General features: G+C 43.6%; 1 protein-coding gene across 1 annotated transcript in view; it reads left to right on the top strand.

Moving 5' to 3' along the window:
- Positions 1 to 1,898: 1,898 nt before the first annotated feature.
- Positions 1,899 to 26,897, top strand: part of IMPG2 (interphotoreceptor matrix proteoglycan 2) — an 89,286-nt gene continuing 64,287 nt past the window's right edge. Inside the window, exons 1-5 of the mRNA XM_079767441.1 lie at positions 1,899 to 2,468; positions 2,946 to 3,197; positions 15,944 to 16,110; positions 18,983 to 19,014; positions 19,121 to 19,144. Coding sequence (XP_079623567.1) covers positions 2,384 to 2,468; positions 2,946 to 3,197; positions 15,944 to 16,110; positions 18,983 to 19,014; positions 19,121 to 19,144 — 560 coding nt within the window. The 5' untranslated portion in view covers positions 1,899 to 2,383. The remainder of the gene's footprint in view (positions 2,469 to 2,945; positions 3,198 to 15,943; positions 16,111 to 18,982; positions 19,015 to 19,120; positions 19,145 to 26,897) is intronic.

Here is a 26,897-nt window from a genome sequence, read left to right as displayed (position 1 = left end):
CTTTCAAGGTATTTCATAATGGACCTCCTTCATTTCCAACCTATTTTCCCCGAGTCTCCTGTTCCTGCTTTAGCAAATATCTTCCTATTTTCTGTACAGATTGTGTAATTTTCCACCTTATTGATCATGACCAGGTTTTTTTCCTAACTCCCATCTCCTCCCACTAACCCGCTCCACCTCTGCCCACCGAAATGCCACTGCACCAGGCCATTCAAGGCCTCGCTGAAATGTTATCTTCTCTGATAAACCCCCTTTAGTATTCCAGTTGGAATTAATCTTTTTCCTGGGTTCCCATGCACAACCTTATGGTAGTCATTACATACTGCCTTGTGTTATAGATGCAATTATTCTAAGAATGCTACAGTTAAAAAGTACACTAAATGTGAAGTTAAAATGAATTGATAAAATGGTAAATGTATTTAGAAGAAAATGAAGCCAGCTGAAGTTTTCATACTATTGTTTTAAGTACAGATTTCTGAAATCTTTCAAACTATTTTTTATAGAATATAATAACCATTGTTAAAGTTCTTAAGTAAATACTTGTAATATAATTTAAATTAGAGAAGATTTATTTCATTCTGCAGTTTGAACAAAAGAGAGTTCCAAAATTTGAAACCTCTTAAAACTTTATGAACACTTGTAATGAAAGATAAATAGTATATATTAGTTTACAAAGAATTTGCATATATCCTATTTTTTCCGAGTAACCCTGTGATATAGACAGAGATTATCATACCTAATTTCTTTGGTGAGTGAATCAGTTAAAGGAGTTTAGGTTCACCAAAATCAAATATTAAGTGGTAAAAACAGGTTTTGAACTCAGGGTTGCCCAGGGTTTTTCTCATTCTAAGTACAGAAATGTTTCCAGAATACTGTGAATCTCAAAAGATCTCCTGGCTTGTTGGAGTAGGCCATCAAAAAGAATTTTCAAGTAGCTTTTTTTTTTCATTTTTATTTTTTATTACAGTATTTAAAAAAAATTTTTTTTTCCTTAACCCCTCATAACCCGCCCCCCCCCCCCCCCCATGCCTTTTGTTACCTTAAAGTTCTCCACTGAGCCTCACCGGCCAGGCCGTTCTTGGTCTAAATTATCAACATGAAACTTTTCTTTGAACTTTCTAATTTCACTTACTAGTAAAATTTTCAGCTTTTTCCTCCTACTCAGCAATAATTTGGCAAATAAAATTCTTACCAATATATTTGCAAATGCTTCTGTGCACATGTATTTATTTAATGGTCATTGAGATTTATGAGCTTAAATAAGGGCTGAAAATGTGGTTTGTATGAGCTTGTATTAAAAAATACACTTGAGCTTTTCCTAAAGCATAAAACAAAGGATGATTTAACTAACTCACTTAGTTTAGGATTCTTCAGAGAAAATGTGCTTTAGATTGTTAGAAAACATTTTTTTTTTTTTTAAAGAGAACTCCTGAGGTATATGACATAAGATAAATTCAATGCTATTTGATAGTAAATTCTAGCTTCCACAAGGATTATAATGAAATTGTTTTCTAGGTTTATTTGATAAAAACAACTGTAATAATACAAAGAATTTTGTCTGGTCCTCTGGAATGCGGTATAACACACTGGGCCTTACCAAATTAAGCAATAAAGTTATTATCACATAGCTATCATTTATATTGTGTGTGGTATGCACCAAGTACTATTCTAAGCATTTTCTGTATATTACCTAATTAAATCTTCACAATAGCTCTATCATAGTAGTAGCTTTACTACTACTATCCCATTTTCTAGATAAGGAAGAAGACATAGTAAGTGATTATAGTGAAAGATCTTCAAATTTTTTATCAAGGAAGAAAATTTAAGGACAGTGCAGTAGATTTATTACAAAGAGAAACAGCTTTAAGAAAACTAATTTTGTGTATAGATCTGTACTTACGAAATAGACAGGTATAGTCAGTTTGGACATTTTATGCTTATAAATTGTTGGTTCTAGAAGAACCCGGAGAACATTTAGTCGAATTGATAAGATTCGACTAATAGACTCATGAAAATTGTAAAACTTAGTGAAATATACATGAAACATTATTTTTAAGCAAACTGCTTATTAAAGGCAAGGGGAGTGTTAGTAAAGAGCTTAGAGGGCTAGATTAGAATAAAGAAATTGTCTCTCCCCATCTGTCCTAATTAGCTTATCTCTCCTGCTTCCATAGCATGCTGAAGAGAGAAGAGTGAGGGGTACTTTGAAAGGACACCGTTTTTATTTACGCTCATTTATAATGGTTTTGGAATGTTTGCCAATTCTCAAACATAATTTTTTATATGTTAGATCTTTCCTGTAACAATTTGTTATTGGAAGCTTCAAGGCTTTGGTGCTCAATTAAGAATTTTGGCCTCTCCTCATCTCTTTGGTTTTGGCCAAATGATTATGTTTCCTCATTCTGGGAAGATTTCTTTGGGTATTTTGATATTTGTCCTGATAGAAGAAAACCTTCCATCATTAACAGGTACTTTAAAATTGACATTATTTTTATCCTTTTTTATATTTGTAATGTATTCTCTCTCAAATAATATTTGATGTGATTGATATAAGAAATTGAATCAAATACTACTCTATTAATCTTTGATATTGATTCATTTAAACTGTTTTAAAAGCTCTCCAATAATTTTGGTTTTCCTCTTCGTTAGTATTTCCTGGTTCAAACCTTACTTCCTTTTACTTCTTGTATTGAATTTGGATGTATACTTGACTTCAATAACTAACAATCTCGAAATGAAGGAGTAGGAGTTAAATGGAGAAAAGATTGAATACTTCCCTCCTCTCCTTCTTAGGCACACATGTCTATAATCTGAGATTGTCTTGAAAAATCCTGATGTGGCACAAATGTCATTTTTTGGGGGTTACCTTTCAGTTTTTCTTTGTTACCTTTCGAACTGTATCTTCATTTATCATCAGAAGCCTTGTTTATGCCTTTACTCTGTAGCACAAACCAACTTATCTTTAGAAGAAACCCAAGAACCCGCGAGTGCCATTTCTTTTCTCCCGACTGAATCAGAATCCGCAGACTCTTCCCTGTCCCGTGGGAACAAACGGCCTCGGGACCACAGAGAAGCCGAGAGACACTGGTTGCTTAGAAGAAGGCGATCCACTCTGTTTCCCAATGGAGTAAAAGTCTGCCCTGATGAAAGTGTCACAGAGGCCGTGGCAAACCATGTGAAATATTTTCAAGTCCGAGGTAAGCAAACATCCAAATCCTTGGACTCTGTAATGGCATTCAAACATGGTTATCAAACATGGCATTCAAACATGTTGTATCTCGTTATAATTCACAATTTGTGATCATTTAGGTAGGGACTGAGCCAAATATCTTTCTACTAGCTATGGAAAAGGGACTTGCTAAGAATATAGTATTTATACACCTTTAGAGGAAAGTTGACATTTTTTAAAGAGAGGAAATGATTTAATTCTTTTTAAAAATATATATATTTTATTGATGTTTTACAGAGAGGAAGGTAGAGGGATAGAGAGTTAGAAACATCGATGAGAGAGAAACATCAATCAGCTGCCTCCTTCACACCCCCTACTGGGGATGTGCCCGCAACCAAGGTACATGTCCTTGACCAGAATCGAACCTGGGACCCTTCAGTCTGCAGGCCGACGTTCTATCCACTGAGCCAAACCAGTCAGGGCGATTTACTTCTTTTTAAGCACTTTAAAAATATCAGTTTATGTTATGGGATAAATGAATTATAATTTTTACTTCATTACAGTAATTTGCCTAAATATACCTACAAAATATATCTATACTTATCTATTTGACCAGTTAGTTACTTTATATACATAAAGTATCAATTTCAATATTTTATAGTGTAGACATTCTATAGACTCATGCTGGTTATTTGGTTGGTACACATAAAACTTTGACATCTAAAATGATGGCACTTCTCACAATAGACCTTACTGCAACAAAAGTAGGATTTTATTTTTAGCTAAACAGGATTTCATTTCATACCTTTTTATTATGTAAAGTCATTCTCTGTTTTCTCTATTTACTAACCAAAATTACCTAATTGACCATAATATATCCCTTAGATATTTGGAGGGCTCCCAAACTCTGCTTTTTACCCCTCAAGAACCAACAAAAAGCCATAGGATAGATGTGATGCTAGTAAATTAAAGTGGAGAAAGATGATGAAGTGATGGTGAAACCAGGCTTGTTCATTCATGTTTAAATATATTCAGTAAATGTTTATTTAGCATTTACTTCACTCTGAGCTGCTACTTTATCTTCTCCTTATTTTCCTCCATTTTGTCCTTCCACTCATCCTCCCTCACTAAAGCAAGTGTTTTAAAAATAAAAAAATAATAACAGATATTACATATATTTATATATTTGTTTTTTTGTTTGGTAAAGTGGCATAATGTGTTAGCACCTTTTATTTTTTTGGAGAATATTTATATCTCTTGATTATATTTGGGACCTATCAAACATTATTAAGCAATTAGAGGCCTAGTGAATGAAATTCGTGCACAGAGGGGGGTGCGGGTCCCTCAGCCTGGCCTGCACTCTCTCCAATCTGGGACCCCTCAGGGATCAGGCCTAAACCAGCAGTCTGACATTCCTCTCACAATCCAGGACCGCTGGCTTCTAACTGCTCACCTGCCAGCCTGCCTGATCGCCCCTAACCGCTCTACCTGCCTGCCTGGTCGCCCCTAATCACTCTCCCCTGTGGGCATGGTCGCCCATAACTGCTCTCCTCTGCTGGCCTGGTCACCCCTAACTGCTCTCCCCTGCCGGCCTAATTGCCCCTAACTGCTCTCCCCTGCTGGCCTGGTAGCCCCTAACTGCTCTCCCCTGCCGGCCTGGTAGCCCCTAACTGCTCTCCCCTGCCAGCCTGATCCCCCTAACCACCTCTGCCTCAGCCCCTGCCACCGTGGCTTTGTTTGGAGGGACGTCTGGTCTAATTAGCATATTACCCTTTCACAGTGAGCAGTGAATTCTGGGAAACATGGGTAAGCGGCCCTATGACTCAAAGACCAGGGATTAGACAGGAAGCTGGGAGGTCTGGTCTCACTCAGCAGAGGGCGGGCCTTGGATCATGGGTGAGGCCTGGACTGTGTTTAGGTCTGAGGAGCCTCCCTCCTCCAGGCACCACTTGCTCAGTGACCTCCTGCACACCCCCTACCCAGGTTCAAACCCACAACATTTCAATGTATAGGACGAAGCTCCAACCAATGGAGCCACCCGGCCAGGGCAGTTATTCTTTTCTTTTCTTTTCTTTTCTTTTCTTTTCTTTTCTTTTCTTTTCTTTTCTTTTCTTTTCTTTTCTTTTACTTTTTACTGTTTTTATTAAGTCTTTATTGTTGGAAGGTTTACATAGGTCCCCTTTCCCCTCATTAACCTTTTCCAGCCTACTACCCCCCTCCCCCCAGGCCCTCACCACCCCATTGTCTGTGTCCAGGGGTGATGCATATATGCACACAGGCCATTGGTTGATCTTTTCCCACCCACCCACCCTCCTCCGCCTTCCCTCTGAGGTTCCACGGTCTGTTACTGCGTCTGTGTCTCTGGGTCTCTTTTTGTTCATCAGTGTATTGGGCTCATTAGGTGTTAAAAGTGCTCTGCCTGTGATCACTTGGGTTTTCTAAAGATGCAGTCATATCACATACAAATCTTTTTTCTTTTTCCAAATGTACTTGTGGACACATTGGGAATATAGATACCAGAAACAGAAGTCTGTGAATAAGTTGGGAATAGGATGCTTTTTCTTTCGTTACGTTGTGTATGTGATCCTGTGCTCCCGCCGTGTTGAGGACACTGAGTACTCTGGCTGCAGGGAAGCTCTCATTGGCAACTCATCCACATAGAGCCATCACCTCCCTCTCCATCAGCCGCAGCTCCCAGGACAGACGCATGCACCCCTCAGCAGAGGTGGGGGCACTTGGCCACCTCCCGCAGGCTTGCCCCCTATCATCACCCTGTGGGGCCCACCTTCTGCATTTCACCCTCTTGTTCCTACTCCCAGGCCTTTCCATGCACTTCCTCTCACCCAGCCCCCTCTCTCCTCTCATCATGTCCAGAGCCCCAGGTGCTGTCCCTGTGAGGTCTGTGACACTCCCTATCAGACCATTTCATCTTATTCTTCAATGGCGTCCTGTGTTTATTCTGCCTCGTTAACTTGGCTTGAATCTGAACGGAAATGGCTCCATCTTCTATTCCTTTTGTGTCCTTTCCACCCCTAGATTAATGTTATGTCCTTAGTATGTGGCTATGAGATGTCTCTGTGACTGAGCTGGGAAACCTTTCATGTTTCTCTTTCCTTTTCTTTCATCTCAGGATAACTGAGCTCTGCAGTTTGCCTGGGACCAAAGGCTCTGGGAATTCAATGCTGAGCCCTCTGCACTCATTTTATTCTTTATTGTATTATTTGATTCCTGGGGTTGAATTAAACACGAAAACAGAAGAAACTATACCCTTAGATATACAATCTGAGTTATTACCTGGAGATTTCCGTGGGAGCTGACACTGAGTTATGAGACCCATGTGTTTATTGGTCAGTTTCCTCACCTGTGGGACGAAGGTTGAACCTGCCCCTCAGATCATTTGGAGATTGGATATGATGCATCCAAAGGGATTAACTGGTGGCTGGAAAAGTAAGATCGGAAGTCAACAGACACTTGTTTCCTTTACCTGGACAGAGTTAGAAAAACACAACTCTTTTTATCTTAACACCAGGAAGGGCTATGCCTGTGGGAGGAGGTTCAGGGAACCAAGGCTGCCCGCTTGCCCCTGCCCTGTGCTCCCTCCCTCCATCCCTGCACTGGCTCAGCTGCCTGGCTCGGCCCCTCGCCCATCGCAGAACTTCTCACAATCCGGGACCGCTAGCTCCTAACTGCTCACCTGCCTGTGTGCCCGATCGCCCCTAACCACTCTGCCTGCTGGCCTGCTTGCCCCCAACTGCCCCCCACTCCGGCCTGCTCACCCCCAACTGCCCCCCTGCTGGCCTGATCGCCCCCAAATGCCCCCCTGCTGGCCTCATGGCCCCCAAGAGCCCTCCCCTGCCAGCCTCATGGCTCCCAACTGCCCTCCCTGGCTGGCCTCATGGCCCCCAACTGCCCTCCCTGGCCAGAGGCCCTCCGCAGCCAGGAGTTGTGTACATGATCTTTATTGTTAAAATGACGCAAGTGTTCCACACCCAGCCAATGCCGCTGCCAAGACAGCCAGGCCGCCAGACAGATATCTGGGCTGTGGGACCTCAGGCCACGCCCCCCGTCCTGGCACCGGGCCAGGGGACCGGAGGCTACGCCCCCTGACAAGGGTGGGACTGGCCAGGTCTGGATCTAGCCCAATTGGGGGTTGGGGGGTGGATGGGTCTGGGTCTCACGCGATTTTGAGGTGCATGTGGGTGGGCAGGGACTTGACTCTGGGTCCCTTGGTGAGCCCCAGACTCTGACAGGAGGAAGGTTTTCATATATATTTTACTAATTTTCTTTCATCTCTGACACTTCTATTATAGAGAAAGGGTAAATAGCAATATTAAATTATTTCCTCTAATTCAGTGGTTCTCAACCTTTCTAATGCCGCGACCCTTTAATACAGTTCCTCATGTTGTGGTGACCCCCAACCATAAAATTATTTTCGTTGCTACTTCATAACTAATTTTGCTACTGTTAATGAATCCTAATGTAAATATCTGTGTTTTCTGATGGTCTTAGGCTCTACAGCAGTGATTCTCAACCTGTGGGTCACGACCCACAGGTTGAGAACCACTAGCAGGGTCACCTAAGATTTTTTGAAAACACAGATATTTACATTAGGATTCATTAACAGTAGCAAAATTTTTATGGTTTCTCGACTTACATTTAAGTCTTTTACCCATTTTGAATTTATTATTGTGTATAATGTAAGTTGGTGGTCTAGTTTCATTTTTTTTGGTCCAGTTTTCCCAACATCATTTATTGAAGAGATTGTCTTGACTCCATTGTATGCTCTTGCCTCCTTTGTCAAATGTTAATTGAGCATAATGACTTGGGTAGATTTCTGGGTTTTCTGTTCTGTTCCATTTGTCTATATGTCTGTTCTTGTGCCTGTACCAGGCTGTTTTGATTACAGTGGCTTTGTAGTATAACTTGATATCTGGTTTTGTGATTCCTCCAACTTTGTTCTTTCTCAAGATTGCTGTGGCTATTTGGGTCTTTTTTGGTTCCATAATACATTTTTGTAGTGTTTGTTCTAGATCTGTGAAATATGCTATTGGTATTTTAATGGGGATTGCATTGAATCTATATATTGCTTTGGGTAGTATGGACATTTTAATGATGTTGATTCTACCAATCCATGAACACGGTATATTCTTTCACTTGTTTATATCTTCCTCTATCTCTATCTCTTTTTTCACTGTCCTTTAGTTTTCTGAATAAAAAGGTCTTTTACCTCCTTGGTTTAGTTTATTCCTAAGTATCTTAAAGTTATTTTTATTGCAATGGGATTATAAATGGGGTTGTTCTTTTTTTGTTTCTCTTTCTGAGAGTTCATTATTGGTATATAAAAAAGTCATGGATTTCTGGGTATTAATTTTGTATCTTGCTACATTGCTGAATTCATTTATTAAATCTAGTAGTTTTCTGGCGGAGTCTTTAGGGTTTTCTGTGGGGAAGCACGGGACTTAGTTGGAAAATCTATAAGGAAAATTCTCCAAAAGGTCGGAGGCCTCTATGGGAACCTTGCCAAAGGTGGCAGACCCCGCCTTGACTTTTTCAAACAAGTCTGAGCCCCTGAATGTTTTGCTGGAATCGCTATGTTTATTCTTTAAACGTCCTTATTTAAAAGACACTACAAATACCTGTGTTTTCTCAAGGGTACTTATCCTGCTAATAGTAGCTAGTAGTTAATTTTAGTTCTAACTGTTGCTACAATAAAAGCCTAAGAAGACAGGCAAATGGGGCTCTCTGATTCCTTTAGCCACCTAGTCCCTTTGCCCTCTCTTTCACAGAAACATACGTCAAAATAATCATTCATCTGGCAGTCACTCATGGTCTGTCAGTCAGCCCCAGCAGTTTTCTATGTACAATATAATGTCATCTGCAAATAATGACAGTTTTACCTCCTCCTTTCAAATTTGGATGCCTTTTATGTTTTTTTTCTTGTCTGATTGCTATGGCTAGGACTTCTATCCAGTACTAGCCATACTAATAATAGCCTAGGGCTGTCATGACCAGACGGACAACTGGTCACCATGAGGGGGCCCCCCGCCTGGATCGGGGGCGTGGCTGGCCTTCAAACTGCTGGTGGCCTCTAGCCCAGGCCGGCCCAATGCCCTAGAGGGGATCCCCACCACGATCGGGGGTGCTGTTGGCAGCCGCTCGCCCAGGCCGGGCGGCGCTGGGGGCCAGGCGTGTACAGTGCAGTCTTTTAAAGACAAAGAAAGGGCAGCTTCTTGAAGTGCAGTCACCGAGACGCAGCTCTGTGCAGGCGCACTGGGCCCACCACCAGGCACGGGAAAGCCGAGTCTGGGTGGGAGGGCCCCAGCGCATGTGGCCGGGCGGCCTCAGGGTGGGGTGGGGGGGGGGGGCGTGCAGATGGATGGACTGCCCTGGAGGGCGCTGGTGGGCTGCGTGGAGGGCCCCAGAGGTACAGAGCTGTTAGGGCAGTGGCCCGCGGGGTCAGCGAGGCTGGGGTGCCAGGTAGGCCCCAGGTCCTCGGGCGCCGCTGGGGGAGCATGGCCGACCAGAGTGGGAGAAAAAGCCCTTCTTTCCGGAAGAACACGGATGGTTTAAACGTGCATAGAGAAACTGCGGCGGTACCGACATGGCTATGTCGGTTCCCTGAGCCGCCTGTCGGTGCCCGACCGCAGGCCTCACTGTGGGGCATAGGCCCAGACATGGGCCAGGACGTGGCCTTGGTTGCCAGACTCACCCCCGGTGTCGTCTCAGCGTCACGACTTCACGATGTCGCCCACAAGTGGCCACCGCTGTGGTCTGTGGGCCCCGTGAGCAGGCACCGTGCGTGCTCGGGGCAGTGCTCTCTGTGTTTCCGTGGAAAGGACACCGTAGGTGATGGTGCTGTGGATTCCTTAAGGTTGCAATGGGGCAGCCTGAACTTGCTTACGACACGATCTTTTCTCCGTATTTTACCGCACAGTCTTCTCGGGCTCAGGGAACCGGCAGCCACTGGAGCTTGGCCACCCCACACAGCCAGGCGCCACCAGGAAGCACAGAAATGCCAAAGCCCCAATGGAACCCATCACGAAACAGACCCCAATTCACATACTGGAGCGGAAACAAGAAAACAGTGGCACCTGTTGGGCCTCAGCTGGGACTGTGCGTGGGTCTGTCTGCAGGGTTCCTGCACCCTGGCCGTGGCCCAATGGCCGAGGAAGCTCTGCAAGCCTTGGTTCTGGAGTTACATATCTTAGCAAGAAGGCAGGTGCACAAAGGTGGAGTCGGAAATAGCAAGGTTAGACTGTGTGTGAGTGTGTGCATTTATACACATATCTGCCCATTTCCCCCAGTCTTTTTCTGAGCTGTTTGAGAGCATGCTCTACACATGCCAGGATGCCCACATACTCCCCTGTGTATTTCCCAAAAGCACACACTCCTACATAACAATTCTCCACCCGACCACGTGAGGAAATCTCCATTCAAACGGTATTAAGGTTCAATCCACAGACCCCATTTGAATTCTGACAACTGTGTCCACAATGATCCCCACCCCCAGGATCCCATCCACCTAGGACAGTGGTCGGCAAACTATCGGTTTGCCGCTCTGTTGACTAATGAGTTTGCCGACCACCGCCTTAGGGAAAAACACTTAAAAAACATTTTAATAATGTACTAATGTCTTTAACCTGAAGTCAAAACTTAGGACAGGTCCTCTGTCATTCCTGTCCCGGACAGTTTTTCAGTTTTAATTAAAAATCATAGACTTTTGCTCTAAAAAAAAAAAAAATTAAATTAATAAAAATAAAAATAAAAATAAAAATAAAGAAAGACCCGCTGTCGCTCGGAGGCGCCTCCCGGCACTGGCCGCCCCGCCCCCACCCCCACCCACCCTATGCGGAGCCCCAGGCTGAGCGGCTGGGGTGGGGGTGGGCGGTGTGGCCCCAGGCCCCCGGCCCGTGGGGGTGGAGGGGTTCACACCGCAGCCGGTGTAGCGACGCCCGTGAACTTGGCTGGGGAGTCCGAATTGGACTGAGTGGACCGCAGCTGGCGGTGCTGGCCGGGTTAGGCTCCGGGAAGACGTTTAGTAAGAAGCGTGGGCAAGCCTGTTCTCCCAGTAGAGTTCTGGTCGCTGAGAATGATGTGAAGGGAGGCCTCCCGAGGTCTCCCATGTTATATGACCGAGCAGGAGAAGAGCCTGCAACCGCATCTCTGCTCCTCATCAGTCGATATGGGGCTCATCGACTCCCTCTACTGGCTGGCACGCATGCTCCAAGGAGGAGAGGACCTGCTGTATGTGGCAAGGAGGCTGGTGAGGTTCGCCAGGGAAGACACAGGTCTGGCAGACCCATCCGCGTTACCACAAGCAGTGGCCGCCTACAGGGCTGTCACTTCATAGTCATGCCCGAATGTGAGGTGCTTCTGGCCCAGTGTGTGGTCTATTTTGCCAGAGCCCCAACGTCTATTGAGGTGCACAGCGCCTACAACAACGTCAAAGCCTGTCTGCGGAACCACCAGGGGCTTTGCCCTCCCCCCTCCCCACCTCCCCCCCTCCCCTGCTGCACCTGAGGAACGCGCTGACCCGGCTCATGAAGGACCTGGGCTATGGCAAGGGCTGCAAATACAGCCCCAGGTACAGCGAGCCTGTGGACCAGGAATACCTGCCCGAAGAATTGAGAGGAGTGGATTTCTTCAAGCAGAGGCGATGCCGACTCTTTGAGGCTCTGACAGCAGAAGGATGTTTCCTTCCTTCCTTCCTTCCTTCCTTCCTTCCTTCCTTCCTTCCTTCCTTCCTTCCTTCCTTCTCCCTCCCTCCCTCCCTCCCTCCTCCTCCTCCCTCCCTCCCTCCCTCCCTCCTTCTTTCTTTCTCTTTCTTTCGTCTTTCTTTCTTTCTTTCTTTCTTTCTTTCTTTCTTTCTTTCTTTCTTTCTTTCTTTCTTTCTTTCTTTCTTTCTTTCTTTCTTTCTTTCTTTCTTTCTTTCTTTCTTTCTTTCTCTTCTCTGTTCTCCTCCTGTCTTCTCCTTCTTAATAGAAACGGCCAGAAAGAGAGTAAATGGATTGTGAATTTGGTTTCCTGGTAAAAGTTAAAACATCCCAACTTTTTGTGCCAAAATTTGAGAGTTTCTTAAGTGGAGGCACACCTACTTCAGCTAAGTGTGTAATGTTGAATTGTGTTCATTTGCACTCTGCAATGGTTATGCATTTGGAAGTGTCTGGCAGCTTTGTGTAAGGAATTAATGCTATAAGGAATTATTTATTTTGTCATAGTATTTAAACTATAATGTCAATTCAGAATTCAGTTCTGTAGGATTTTTTTCCCTTTAAAAATGTATATTCTGGGTAGTTTTAATTGGTAAAAAAAATGCAATTGTGATTTAATACTGCATAGTGTTCTGGGGTATTTTTTTAATATGCAAAGGTCTTATAAGCCAAAAAAACTATTTAAAGTAAAAAAAGAAAATAAAACAAAACAAAAAACAAATATACAAAAACTTTGCTGGGGAGGCCAGCGGGGCTCCAGCGTGTTTGGGGGCGGCCTGTTTATGCTGGGACCTGGGTGTGTGGCTGCACACACGCTTTGGGCATGTGCTGGGAGCACGGCACAGGCATCATATGGACATTTGTGTGTGAAAAGGTGTTCACACACCTTTGTGTGCATAAATACATCTGTTTCTCAGAAGCGTACCTGGAAAGGTGCTTTATCTGTAATAGGCAGTTTTCAAAATGTAATCCAGAGCCAGGTATCTGTAGCAAAAAAACACACACAAGAATAGGTTTTTTATACTAAACACAAAGCTGTAATTGAAGTGTTTATGCCCACATGTACGGTGAATCAAACATATGGTGATATTTATCATCTGGTGGGTCTGTTTGAAAGGTTTGGTTGATCAGTTCTCATTTCACAAAAATAAAATAATGTAACTAAGTGATTACTAAATATATACTTCTAAGGAAAAGTAGTTTACCCACTTTGTGTACTTTTTGCACATGTGTAGCACATCAAGGCTGTTTATAAAGTATAACTTGGATGATGTGGCAATATGGTTGAGGAAGGGGGTGTGGCTGGTTGTTTTTAAAAATTAGGCACCTCACAGTTTTTAAGACAAATGTGTTAACCTAAAATCTTCATAAAGCAGGTCAGGGGTCTCTTAAGACCTTTGTATAGGCCTAAGACATAAGAAAGCAGCTACCTTTTTAGGATGTGGCCTAAAAGAAACCTGTTATTTTCAGTTATTACTGTCTTCAAAGTAAAATAACATTTTTACAGCCTTTTTATGTGAGGTGTTTTTTTTTTCATACTTTCATTACAATATTTGAAATAGGTGTTGTCATTATTTTAAAGCAATAGATTTTTCCTCTCAATATCAGAGACCTAAATTTTCACACACACCCCAAAAATGTTTATTTGAAGTAACTTATGCATCTGGACTCTGGGTGGCCTAATTCAACATTACACACTTAGCTGAAGTAGCTGTGCCTCCACTTAAGAAACTCTCCGGGTGCTGGCAGGGGAGGGCAGTTGGGAGCGATCAGACTGGCAAGGGAGCAGTTAGGTGTCAATCAGGCCACCAGAGGAGCGGTTAGGGGGCGATCAGGCTGGCAGGCAGAAGCAGTTAGGGGCAATCAGGCAGGCAGGCAGGCAGGCGAGCAGTTAGGAGCCAGCAGTCCTGGATTGTGAGAGGGATGTCCCAGATTGGAGATTTGCAGGCCGGGTTGAGGGACACCCCCCTCCCCCATGCACAAATTTCGTGCACCGGGCCACTAGTGTTGAATAAGAGTGGTGAAAGCAGACATCCCTGTCTTGTTCATGTTCTTAGGGGAAATGGTTTTAGTTTTTCTCCATTGAGTATGATGTTGGCTGTAGGTTTGTCATATATAGCCTTTAATATGTTGAGACATGATCTCTCTATTCCCACTTTGCTGAGAGTATTTATCAAAAAAGTGTGTTGGATTTTGTCTAATGCTTTTGTCTTGCAATTTGTTTATGTGATATATCACATTTATTGATTTGTGAAGATTGTACCAGCCTTGCTTTCCTGGACTAATTCCACTTGGTCATGGTGTGTAATCTTTTTAATATATTGCTGGGTGTGATTTGCAAATATTTTGTTGAGGATTTTAGCATCTGTGTTCATCAGGGATATTGGCCTGTAATTCTCATTCTTTGTAATGTCTTTATTTGATTTTGGAATTAGGGTAATGTTGGCCTCATAAAAAGAGCTTAGAAGTGTTTCTTCCTTTTGCATTTTTTGGAATAGTTTAAGGCAGTGGTCAGCAAACTGCGGCTCACGAGCCGAGGTTTGCTGCTCTGTTGACTAATGATTTTGTTGACCACTGACCTAGACCCTTAATTCCAATAATTACAGGCTGTTGTTGTTCCTTGTGATTAAGCCCCTTAAGGGGATGAATGTTATTTTTCCTTTGAATGTTTGGTAAAACTACCCTGTGAAGCCATTCAGAACACGGCTTTTATAGTTATCAGTCTATTCAGGTTTTCTGACTCTTTCTGATTTAGTTTTGGAAGATTGCATTTTTAAAAGAATATGTCCAGGTTGTCCAGTTTATTGAAATATAGTTATTCATAGTATTTATTTTTACATGATTGTTTGTATTTCTGTGGGGTCAGTTGTGACTTCAACTCTTTCATTTCTGATTTTGTTTATTTGGGTACTCTCTCTTTTTTGTTGATAAGTCTGGCTAGAGGTTCATCAATCTTGTTTATCTTTTCAAAGAACCAGGTCTTGGAGGTTTTATTGATCTTATGTATTTTTTTTTTTTTTTAGTTTCTATGTCATTTATTTCAGCTCTGATCATTATTATTTCCTTCCTTCTACTTACTCTGCACTTTTCTTGTTGTTCTCTTTCTAATTTTTTAAGTTGTAGGGTTAGCTAGCTTATTAAACATTTTTCTTGTTTTTGAGGTAGGCCTGTAATGCTATGAACTTCCCTCTCAGGACTGATTTCTCTGTGTCCCATAGATTTTGGGTTTTTGTGTGTTCATTTTTATTTGTTTCTAGGATGTTTTTTATTTCTTCCTTAATCTATTTGGTAAACCATTCATGTTTAATAACATGCTATGTAACTTCCATGTTGACACATTATTCTTAACTAAAGTGTGTAATTTACATTAGGGTTCACTCTTTGTGTTGTACATTATGTGGGTTTTGACATATGTCTAATGATATGTATTCACTATTACATCATTATACAAAATACTTTTACTGCCCTAAAAATCCCTCTGTGCTTTATCTAGTCACCTCTCCTTAATCCTAAGCCCTGGCAACTGCTGATCTATTTACAATTTCCATAGTTCTGCCTTTCCCAGAAGGTCATCTAGTTGGAATCATACATTCAGATTGGCTTCTTTCACTTAGCAATAAGTACTTAAGTCTTCTCCATGTCTTTTCATGGCTTGAAAGCTAATTTCTTCTAATTGCTGAATAATATTTCATCATATAGATGTACCACAATTTGTTTATCCATTTACTTATTGAGGTATGCTCAATATCAGCTCCACTTTTATAAAACATAAAAATGGATTTTCTGAAAGAGATGGGAAAACATACACCCTGCATATTTGGAGGTGAACCAACCCCCTTTGCAAGGGAAAAGTATGGGGAATGAACATTCTCTGCAGAGCTGAAAAGTTAAAGCAGGACATGCCGAAACAGTAGAGCTCTGACTGGGAATCATTCCCATGTCCTTCCAAAAAGGACACTGTGGGCAAGTGTCTCAGGAATCTGAACAAACAGGCCCATGATCATTGTGAGAACCCCAAAGCACATCAACCTTTCTTTAAAACACCTGTCCATCTGTTTTCCAGTGTGTCAAGAAGCTGTCTGGGAAGCCTTTAGGACTTTTTGGGATCGATTTCCTGGGCGTGAGGAATATCATTACTGGATGAATTTATGTGAGGATGGAATCACAACTATATTTGAAATGGGCACAAATTTTAGTCAGTCTATGGAACACAGAAGCTTAATTATGAAGGTAAGTACAATAAAAAGGGAAGGAATTATAGGGGTTAGATATATAGCTAGGGCCTAAAGAAAAAGAGAACAAGTGGCAAATCCCTGCATCCACTCTGATTTGTTGCATTAGGCTATTTTTGTGAGCTGCCATGGGGCATGGCCTAGTCTTTGTAGCCCTAGCTCTGGCCATTATAATAAACACTATCAATTCAGTATGAGTCTCAGCATTGTTTATAAATGTAAATATTTAAAATAGTACTCGGCAAAGATTTAGGCTAAGAGCATAAATCTCTGAGAGTTATTAAATCCCTTAGCCTATATCACAAAGCCAGATGGGCTGGAGCTGAAATCCAGACCCAGTTCTCTTCCGAAATCCATGTTCTTTCCCTTAGACCATTGGGCCCTCCTTTCAGTCGTTACCAGTTTTACACATTTCAGTGGCTAATATGAAATGGCTGTTCAATAACACACACATTTATATCAGCATTGTCCATCTCATTGTGTTCCTGATAAGATCAACTGATAGAGCAGCAAATATTTAGGATGTAGCGTTATCATTACCATAACAAAAGCCTCTTGTGCTGTTACATTGGTGTCGATTCAATGCCAATAGAAATCCAAAGTTTGGGGTGCAGTGAAGAAGGAAACTTTATTTACTGTAAAACAGTTCAATTGTGATACAGCAGGCTGTGAAAACAGCATGGCTGTGAGACTGCTTTGGGGCCAGGTGGCCCTGTGGTCAGGCCCCTCTCTGACTAGACAGCTCTGCTCTGCTCCTCTATAGTCTGCTCCAGCAAGAGATCTTCAGTGTTTCAGCTCAGCCTGGGAAATGCACTCTTCAGTGGAAAGGGAAAATGTGCTCCCAGAGCCAGAGGGGAGCTGACTTACTTAGACAGAAGTCCCCACCCCTGGTCCTTGGTCCCTGATTGGTCTGTCTTCATGCAAATCCTTGCAGTTTGATTGGCCCAAAAGGCACTGTCCTGATTGGTCAGAATGGAGCCCCTCTGATTGGTTGGCAAAGAAGCTGATGGGGATATAGCTGCAGAGCTCTGATTGGATGGGGAAAGCCTCAGTCCTACTGGTTGACACAGGATCTGAGGAACTCCTTTACAAGGGCTGGCTCAGGTGGCAGAAACACAGCGAAGGCAGGCAGTCCAGTGCAGGCTTCTGCCTGAAGTGCAGTTTGCACGAGAGGCCCTGTGTGGAAATGGCTGCTAGGCTCTCTGTCTACACTAGTGTATATTTTAAAATTTGAGTCCAATTAGCCACCAGGAGCCCTTTTTAGTTGCTATCTTGTTTTTCAGGGTCCACAATTGGAAAGTGTCTCTTATAAGTGGAAATTTTTGTAAGTTTAGTTTTAAAGATATAGGAAATATACTTTCAATAATTATTTAGTAGAACATGCAGACCAAGGGGGATAATGTGCTACCTGGATGGCATCTTAAATAACAAGTACAGATTAGCTAAATGAGAAGGAGTTTGGAATGGACATTCTAGGCAGAGGGGACAACATGGACCAAGTGTTTGTAGAGAAGGACTTGGGCCAATATAACAGAAGTGACAGGAGATCAGGCTGGAAAAATGGGTAACTTACAAGTTTGTGTTTAACTTTCTAGATAATAGGAAACCATTGAAGGGTTTTAAGTAGGTGAGTCACAGGGGCTGATTTGACAGTTTTCCATTTTAAAAAGGCCATTAGAGTTTCTATATACTGTAGGATGGAATTGAGGAGACACGACTAGAGCAGAGACCAGGTTGGATGCTCCTTCAGTTCTCCAGGCCCGAGGGGATGTGGGTCCTAACGCGACCTTGAGATAAAGGGACACGAGAGACATGTGGGAAACAAGATTAGTCATGTCTAGTTTTGTTTGGATTAAAGTCATGGGTTGGTGAGAGAGGGATAGGAGGAAGGAGTGGTCCAAGAAACCTCCCAGTTTCTAGCTCGGATGATTGAATGAGAACTCAATCAGGAAAGCAGCTTTGTAGATGGTGGGTGGAGGGAGAATGAGTCCACTCTCAAATGTGTTGATCTGAGCCATCTGTGAAATATGAATTAACTTGATATGTAGGTATGAAGATATGGAGAGTGGTCAGGGTAATAAATATAGCTAGAGGCATCACCAGCTTTGAGGTGGTAATTAAAACCACGAGAGTGGCTGAGATTATTCTAGGAGAATCTGTAGAGTAAGAAGAGCAGTGAGTAATTTATAAATATCAGAGTTATTTAGAGTAATAGTCTTCCCATTTTGCAGATGAGGAAATTGAGGTCTAACACCAGATTTGCCTCTATAGTACCTGAAACTAGGTTTTCTGACTTCTAGTTACTAGTGTTCTTTTTATCATATTGGTCTCAAAAGAAAACCACTAAGTTAGAGGAAATTTGGAGACAATTTGCTTTGGAATGCAACAGAGACATAATCCTATAATTGATAGAATTTGTCTTTTTGTCTGAATTCTGGAGAAGCAGATTTATCAGTTATTTTATCTACATGTTCATATTGTTCTAGGACGAGAGTTACTATAAATATGTTAGATCACAAAATTCTTTGATTCTAAGTCCATGGAAGGTTAAGGTAAAACTCTACCAATCTCTGATTTATAGACAGTTTTGGAATGAGGAGCAGGTAAAGTCTGTTAATCTCTGTCCATTAAAGGAGAGCACAGGAACTTTTGGGCACATAAACAGAGACTGCACATAGGGGCGTTCTCAGTCCCAAACAAACTTGGCATCATTAGTACCTCGCTTTACCTATTTGTCTAAGCAATGAGAATAATAACATAGATTCTATAATGTTAAGGCATTAGGCTCTCTATGCCAAAAGTTTTATTTACAGCTTATTAACTGTCATTAACTTACATAAGCTTTTCTTTTTCATCTTTGTTTTTCTTAGAAACTGGCATACACAAAGGAAACTGTTAGCCGGTAAGTGTCTTTTTCCCCCCTAAGTTCATGTTTGGCAACAGAGGTGTATCATACTTACTCCAAGACTCACCCCAAATTTAATGGCCACTTTCTATTTTTTTGCCAGTTCCTGCAATGACCAGGCCTGTGGGTAAGTCCCAAATGCTTTTCCTCACTTTGAGACCACTCCCCTTCCCAGACCACCACCACAGCCGCTGCGCTTGTTTGCTGTCTGACCTTACCAGGAGGCAGACTTGTTGCTGTCTCTTGGGTGAGAAAATAGATTTCTGGAAATGAAATATGGAATGACCTACTGTTGTTGAGCCTTTCAGGCTAATGATAAAATTGCTCTGAAATGGTGCACCTTAGTGGAGGATAGTTTATTAAAGGATGGGTGGTGGTGTGGATCATTTTACTGAGGAATGATAATAATGATTTTGAAGTATCAGAATAGCACAACCTTGATAACTCCTCCAGTGTTATGAATCTTGGCTTTATTGGTCTTTAGGTTTAGAGTTAAGGTCATTTCCAACTCGTGAGCAGTAGCAGGAAAAATACACTGAGTGGCCAGATTATTATGATCTCTGAATGCATAATAATCTGGCCACTCAGTATATGTATATATTAGAGGCCTGGTGCATGAATTTGCTCATGGGTGGGGTCCGGCCAGCCTGGCCAGGGGGAGGGGACATGGGTGGTTGGCCGGCCTGCCTGCTGGTCGAACTCCTGGCCAAGGGGACAATTTGCATATTAGCCTTTTATTATATAGGATATACACTAAGTGGCCAGATTACTATGCATTCAGAGATCATAATGATCTGGCCACTCAGTGTATAGGTCACGGAAAATGAGAGATTTTGAACCTACAAGAGCTAAAGATTTCCACTTCTATCTATACTCAGAATATCTAGATTATGCCAGCATATGAGGGATTATTTAGAAAAGCCCCGCTAGGGCATGCAATCCAGGTCAGAGTCCAGAAGTTTGCATCAAATGAAAGGGAAGGACATTGGAAAAACCACGTAGGTGAGTCAGTGTCCAGTCTTGACAGCAGAGTCCTGGTGAAAGCATAGTTGAGGTGTACATGTGGGTGGTAGTGTGGTACACGTACGTTTCAAATCAGACATGAGTAAATAGGAGGGAACTAGGACCCTTTGTGGTCCCACGTAGTCATACAGCTAATGTTATCACTGAGTCTATGCTGGGGCCTGAGACCGAGCACCTACTTAGATGTGGGCCATGTCGTTTCCTGAGTGCGGACTCTTCGCCGCCGAGAGGCAGAGCTTCTTGTGATGGCCATTGCTGCCCACAGGCGGTGGGCTAAATAGTCTGGTGAGTCCTGTCAGTGCCAGTAATCTTCATGGTTTGTACCTGATAAAAATGATAGCATATTTTATAGATCTTATATGGTTAAGAAGTACTTAAATAGGGAATAAATATGGCTCTTAACCTGAAGAAGTATTGAGGTTTTAAAGTACATTTTTATTGATTTCAGAGAGGAAGGGAGAAGGAGAGATAGAAACATCAATGATGAGAGCGAATCATTGATTGGCTGCCTTCTGCCTCTTGCACTCCCCTGAGATTAGAATTGAACCATGACCTCCTGGTTCAGAGGTTGACACTCAACCACTGAGCCATACTGGCTGGGCTGCTATGTGTTGTTTTAAGCTTTCCCTACTGTCATCTGCCAAGTATCTTTAAAAAAGCAAAAAAAAAAAAAAAAAAAAAAAAAAAAAGGCATTTCCCACCTTACTCAGGACTTCACATCCATCTTACCTCTTAGAAATCTCTGCCTGTCATTGTTTCTCTCTTTCTCCTGAGTCTTCAACTTTCCTAGTATTAACTCACTAGAGGCCCGGTGCACGAAATTTGTGCACAGGGGGCGGGGGTCCCCTCAGCCCAGCCTTCACCCTCTCCATTCCGGGACCCCTCAGGGAACCGATTGGGCCTAAACCAGCAGTCGGACATCTCTCTCACAATCCTGGACTTCTGGCTGCTAATTGCTCACGTGCCTGCCTGCCTGGCGCCCCTAACTGCCCACCCCTGCTGGCCTGATTGCCCCTCACTGCCTCTGCGTGCCGGCCTGATCACCCCTAACTGCCCACCCCCCCCCCGCGCTGGCCTGGTCACTCCCAACTGCCTCCCCCCCCCCCCCCCCCGCCGGCCTGGTCATCCCTCATGGCTCCCCCGCTGGCCTGGTTGCCTCATGCAGCCTGCTGTTCAGTTGTTTGGTCGTCCCTCACTAACCCCCCTGCTGGCCTGGTCGCCCCATGCAGCCTGCTGTTCAGTCGTTTGGTCATCCCTCACTAACACCCCTGCTGGCCTGGTTGCCCCACGCTGCTTGCTTGTTCAGTCATTTGGTCGTCCCTCACTAACCCCCCTGCCGGCCTGGTTGTAGGCTGCCATCTTGTGAGGGTGTGATGGTCAATTTGCATATTACCTCTTTATTATATAGGATTCCCATTAGTATTTAAACATGCTCAAGTCTCTGCCACATGACCTATTTTACAAATGGCCTTCCCTCCAGCTCTTGTCTCCATTACAAACAGACATCTTTTTTTTTTTTAAAAAAGTCTTTATTGTTGAAAGTATTACATATGTCCACTTTTTCCCCCTCTTTGACTGCCTCCAGCCTGCTCCCCTCCCCCAGGCCTTCACCGCCCTATTGTCTGTGTCCATGGGTTATGCATATATGCATGCAAGATCTTTCAACTAGACATCTTGAAGGCAGCTCCACGTGGCTCCAGTCGCTGCTTAACCCCCTGCTATGGGGTCTTACCATATCCTCAATAACCAGTATAAAGCTCAGTTTAGGATATGTGCTCATTAAATATTTGTTAAATGAATTACTGAATTTCTACCCAATCACCCAAGTTCATTATCAGACCTCTGGTGATAGTTTCAGTGTAAGGACTGTTCTTTGGGATTTTTTTTTGCGGGGGATGAGGGGGAGTATCTCAATTACTTACATTTGTAGTTGAGAGGGCCTATCATAGATCACAAAGGCAAATATACATTTTTTAAAGCAAATGTTTTATTCTGTGTAGGATGACCCATGTCACTGCTTCAGTAACCCCTGTTTTCTCCTATATTTGTTTAGCATTTAGTACTTTTCGTACTGCTCTGCACATGATATTTATTTAATTTTCATCAATACCTTTGTGAAATAGGTAGGGCAGGGAGGTGGTTCTGTTTTGGAGATGAGTCCCATAGCAGCTGAGGTATTTTTTCCAAGTCATACACAAAGTTAATTATACATCTGGGACCAGCACCCAGGATTCCTGGCTCGGTGCCTTGAGTTCTGTTGTCACATGCTGATTACAATGAACAGATTTAAGAGCAAAGCAAAATATAGAAAACTGTCAAGGGGAGTAGTCTTCTAGACAGGAGGTTATGCTTGGCTTGTTTCACTACATTTTTACACTTCTGTTCCATGTGGCTGTGATATTTTCTGACACAATCCCACCTGGATTCCACTGACATGGTTAGGCAGCAGCAGTGAGGAATAAATGATGTGCTGGATGAGCTGAGGAAATGAGACCACAGGGGGTTGTTTGCTGTTGGTATTAAACTAAAGGTCTTAGCTGAACAATTTCAAATTTGTGGTTTGGCTTGGAAATGAAGACGCATTTCTGTCTCCAAACTCAACATGACTCTGTTCTAGTTCTGTGGTGAGTGACACCTCAGCGGATCCCTGCAGGAGGCCTGCCTGATGAGAACGTGTGAAAGGGTTCTTGTTGTTAAGTGTTCTTTCCTGTCTTTGGAAAACAGAGGGGGCGGGGGAGGGATTAAGTGTTGGAGTGTTAGGCAAATACTCTCAATTATGGAGAGTTGCCTACTTACTATCATTAAAACCATGTTATTTTGAATTCAGTAATTTTTCTGAAGTAAGCACACTTCTCCGTCTGATTGCTCATGTAGAGAATGAGCACAAATCTGACTTTGGTGTGGGGGGCAATTTGACCAACCCCAGGGGAGGTCTGGCTTCTCTGTGTCATCCCAGCTTCCTGTTCTAGTTACTGTGCTGTGCTTTGGTTGCTTTGCCTTCCTTTGACCTCTTTGCCTTTATACCTGGTGGCTTATGGCTCTTCCGCTCTCACTGGGTTTCCCTTCCTTTCTCTGGGACCGTGTGCACTTTGACTTTTAGGTTGTTTGGTTTAGGTAGGCCACTAACGTTAAGATAAGGTGAAACCATCTTGGTTGCCCTTCTAGAGACTATGGGCCACGTGAAGGCCGTGAGGAATTAAGGTGGGTAAGAGTGAGGCTTCTGGAATCAAATGGGCCTGTTTTACGTTACAGCTCTTCCCCTGGCCGGCTTTGTCACCTGAGCAAATTCTTAACCACGTCTAGCATTAGTTTCCTCACCTGTATAAATGGGGATCCTAATATCTTCCTCTTAGGATTGTTGCGAGTTAACTAAGATAAACTACTTAGCACAGTGCTTGACATGTAATGAGGGCTTAGAAATTTAGTTGTAATCATTCTTGCTGTTATTATTATTGAAAGGGGAACTGGATACAGTTAGAAATTTAGGCGTGGCCTTGGGTTATATTGCATTATTGGGTGACCCTGGGAAAGTGGCTTTACCCATGTGGGCCTCATTTTTTCATCTATCACGTGAGGGTATGGGAAGGGTTCTGCCTTGTGGACAATTGATAGACCCTATTCAGGACTGATTATGTTAATGTCTGTTTCAAATGCATCTGAATCTCATTCTTTTTAGCTCTACCTCCTGTAATCCAAGAAGACTCTTTTAAAAAATGTTTTATTGATTTTTAGAGAGAGAAGAAGGAAAAGGGAGAGAGAAAAAAACATCGATGTTAGAGTGAAACATCAATTGGCTGCCTCCTGCACGTCCCCTACTGGGGACCACCCGGCATGTACCCTGACTGGGAATCAAACCAGCAACCTTTCAATACACAGGATGGCACCCAACCAACTGAACCACACCAGCCTGTGCGCAAAAAGCCTTTTGCCCTGCCAGTGTCCCTCAGTGGTTGAGTGTCAACCCATGAACCAGGAGTACACGGTTTGATTCCTGGTCTGGGCACATGCTTGGGTTGTGGGCTCGATCCCAAGTAGGAGGCATGCAAGAGGCAGCCGACTGATGATTTTCATCATTGATGTTTCTACCTCTCTCTCCCTCTCCTATCTTCTCTCTGAAATCAATAGAAGAAACAAAAAAGAAAGGAGAAAGAAGCCTCTTGGTGCTTCCTCAGCTCATCACACATCATAATGACTTATCCAGATGTCGTATTCCTTTAGTTCCTTCTAGATGACAGCTCACTTAGTAAACAGTGTCCTACAAATGCACTATGAATAACTAATAGTGATAGGTTTGGTGTAATAGTTTAAAAGATAGTATCTTTAAAAGCCAGAAGAATCGTGTTTTTTTGTTCGTTTGTTTTGCTTTGTTTTAATCTGTGTTTCTCAAATTTTCTACTTGTTGATTCCCCACTCCAGTTCCAGGCATGAAATGCTTTTAAATTATCATATTTTATCTTTTTAAAAAAATATATATTTTATTGATTTTTCACAGAGAGGAAGAGAGAGGGATAGAGAGTTAGAAACATCGATGAGAGAGAAACATCGATCAGCTGCCTCCTACACCCCCCCCCCCACTGGGGTTGTGCCCGCAACCAAGGTACATGCCCTTGACCGGAATCGAACCCGGGACCCTTCAGTCCACAGGCTGACGCTCCATCCACTGAGCCAAACCGGTTTCGGCTATCATATTTTATCTTAATATTTATTTAAACTTTATATAATATCCATACTATAGCAACATTTAAAAAATATTAAAATATTTTAAATTATCTATCAGTTGTTACTTAGCTCTCCAACTGCCTCTGCATCAAGTAAAATTGATGCCTGAAGATGTGTGCCATGTTTATCTGGTGGCTTTGACCCCCTACCCCCAATAAGCTAATTTGGGGCAGCAGGGCAATCCAAAGGAGTTGTTCTAAAGATGGGACTCATGGCACATTGGCAAGTCTGTGAGGGAAAATTTTTGACTGATTGAATCGCCTTAGGAGTCTGACTTGTGCAAAGTTGAATAGAGTTTTCAATTGCGATGAATTGAAAACTGGTGTTATCACCATCCAGCTCCTTTGAAAAAGGGTAAGGAAACAGCCCATTCCCTTAGGGCATGCACACAAATTTTAAAGTTCTAAAACCTCCCCGAATTACTGTAATTTAATTTTTATACTTTTTGAGTATGGAAATTTGGACTTGCAGAAACCTACTTTCTTTCCTTCGGAGTGGGGATCTCTGCTTGCAGTTGCATGGTGGAAGGACAGCTGGCAGACCTGAAGCCTACTAGCAGTGGCCTACAGCAGCCATTTCTCCAAGCTCGACTTTCTTTTTTTTTAAATATTTTATTGATTTTTTACAGAGAGGAAGGGAGAGGGATAGAGAGTCAGAAACATCGATAAGAGAGAAACATCGACCAGTTGCCTCCTGCACACCCCCCACTGGGGATGTGCCCGCAACCAATGTACATGCCCTTGACCGGAATCGAACCTGGGACCTTTCAGTCTGCAGGCCGACGCTCTATCCACTGAGCCAAACCGGTTTCGGCTCGACTTTCTTTATCGAAAGTGATTTTATGATTTCTACGATCTCTCAAATGAGATGAGAGTTGTGCTTGTATGTTCCCCTTAGACGCTAGTACTTTCCAGTCTGTACTAATCTCTATATATAAAGAGGTAATATGCTAATTGGTCCTAATGGTGTCACAGTAATGACCAATATTGACAGGCCAGTAGGAGGCTGCGTGCACAGCAGGGGGCGGTCTGTGGAGACTGCCTGACAGGAGCCTGGACTGCAAAGAAGGAAGAGGAAGCGGCCACAGGGAGCTCTTCTAATTCCCCTGCATGGACACCCTACCCCAGCCCCCGCACCCCCAGGGGGATAGACGGACACCCTACCCCGGCCCCCACACCCCTTGGGGGATGGGGAGGCTGACCGGACAGGGAGAAGACCCAGCCTTGCGGGTAGCTGCAGCCCGCACCTCCAACTCCTGATCTCTTCCCCTGCCACCCCTGCCACAACAATAGCATGCTGGCGACCACCCGTCAGTGCCCCCGAAGCACCTGGGGCCTGCGGCCCGTCACTGCTGGGCCCCTTCCACTGGGGCTGGGCACACCTCTCCTCCCTCAACTCCAGACCCGGTGGAGGCAGGCCTGAGTGGCCCCCCAGGGTCAGACTCTTCCCCCGAGGACAGCAGCAGCACTGTCTCTGCGGTGGAAGCATGCTGAACCTCGCTGAGGGTGCAGCTAAACCCGCCCTCCTAGCCACCTGGCTCCACCCTGGCCTGGTCCCCACCCCGCTCCAGGAGATTGGAGCCCCGCCCTGAGCAGGTACAGCTGTGAAACAGCCACGTACGATTTAAAGAATGGTGCCAAGCAGGAAGGTTTGACAGTTATTCCCCCTTCGGCCTCGCTGCCCCCCTAGCACCCCCCTAATGCCCCACCTCCTGCCAGTGCCTCCAGGGATGACCACTGCTACAGGGCTGCTGGCCAGAGCCCACCCCTCCGAGGCCTGTGGAACCCTCTGCAAAGCTTCCATAGCTACAGTTCCAGGGAACAATCATGCCCTCCTCCCCTAATCAGCACCTGCTACCTGCGAGGGTACCCGTGAGCTTAAAAATAACAATCCCTTCCCATTTAGACATCACTTACTTGATGAAACATTTCTAGGTTTATTAGCTCAGAACCTCCTCATGACAACCCAGTGAGGTAGGCGGAGAAGAGATTACAATTCCCATGGTATATGCGTATGTATTCAGAAATGAAGCTCAGAGAGGAAAAGTGTCAAGCCCAGTGGTTCCCAAGGTGCAGCACATGCCCCACAGGGGGTGCAATTTGATTTTAAGTGGGGGCAATTCGAGAATGAGTTAACAG

Source organism: Cnephaeus nilssonii (assembly GCF_951640355.1).
Source record: "Cnephaeus nilssonii genome assembly, chromosome: 3".
Classification (NCBI taxonomy): domain Eukaryota; kingdom Metazoa; phylum Chordata; class Mammalia; order Chiroptera; family Vespertilionidae; genus Cnephaeus; species Cnephaeus nilssonii.
The sequence above is the reverse complement of the archived record's forward strand: the minus strand, read 5'-3'. Positions and strand labels throughout refer to the sequence as shown.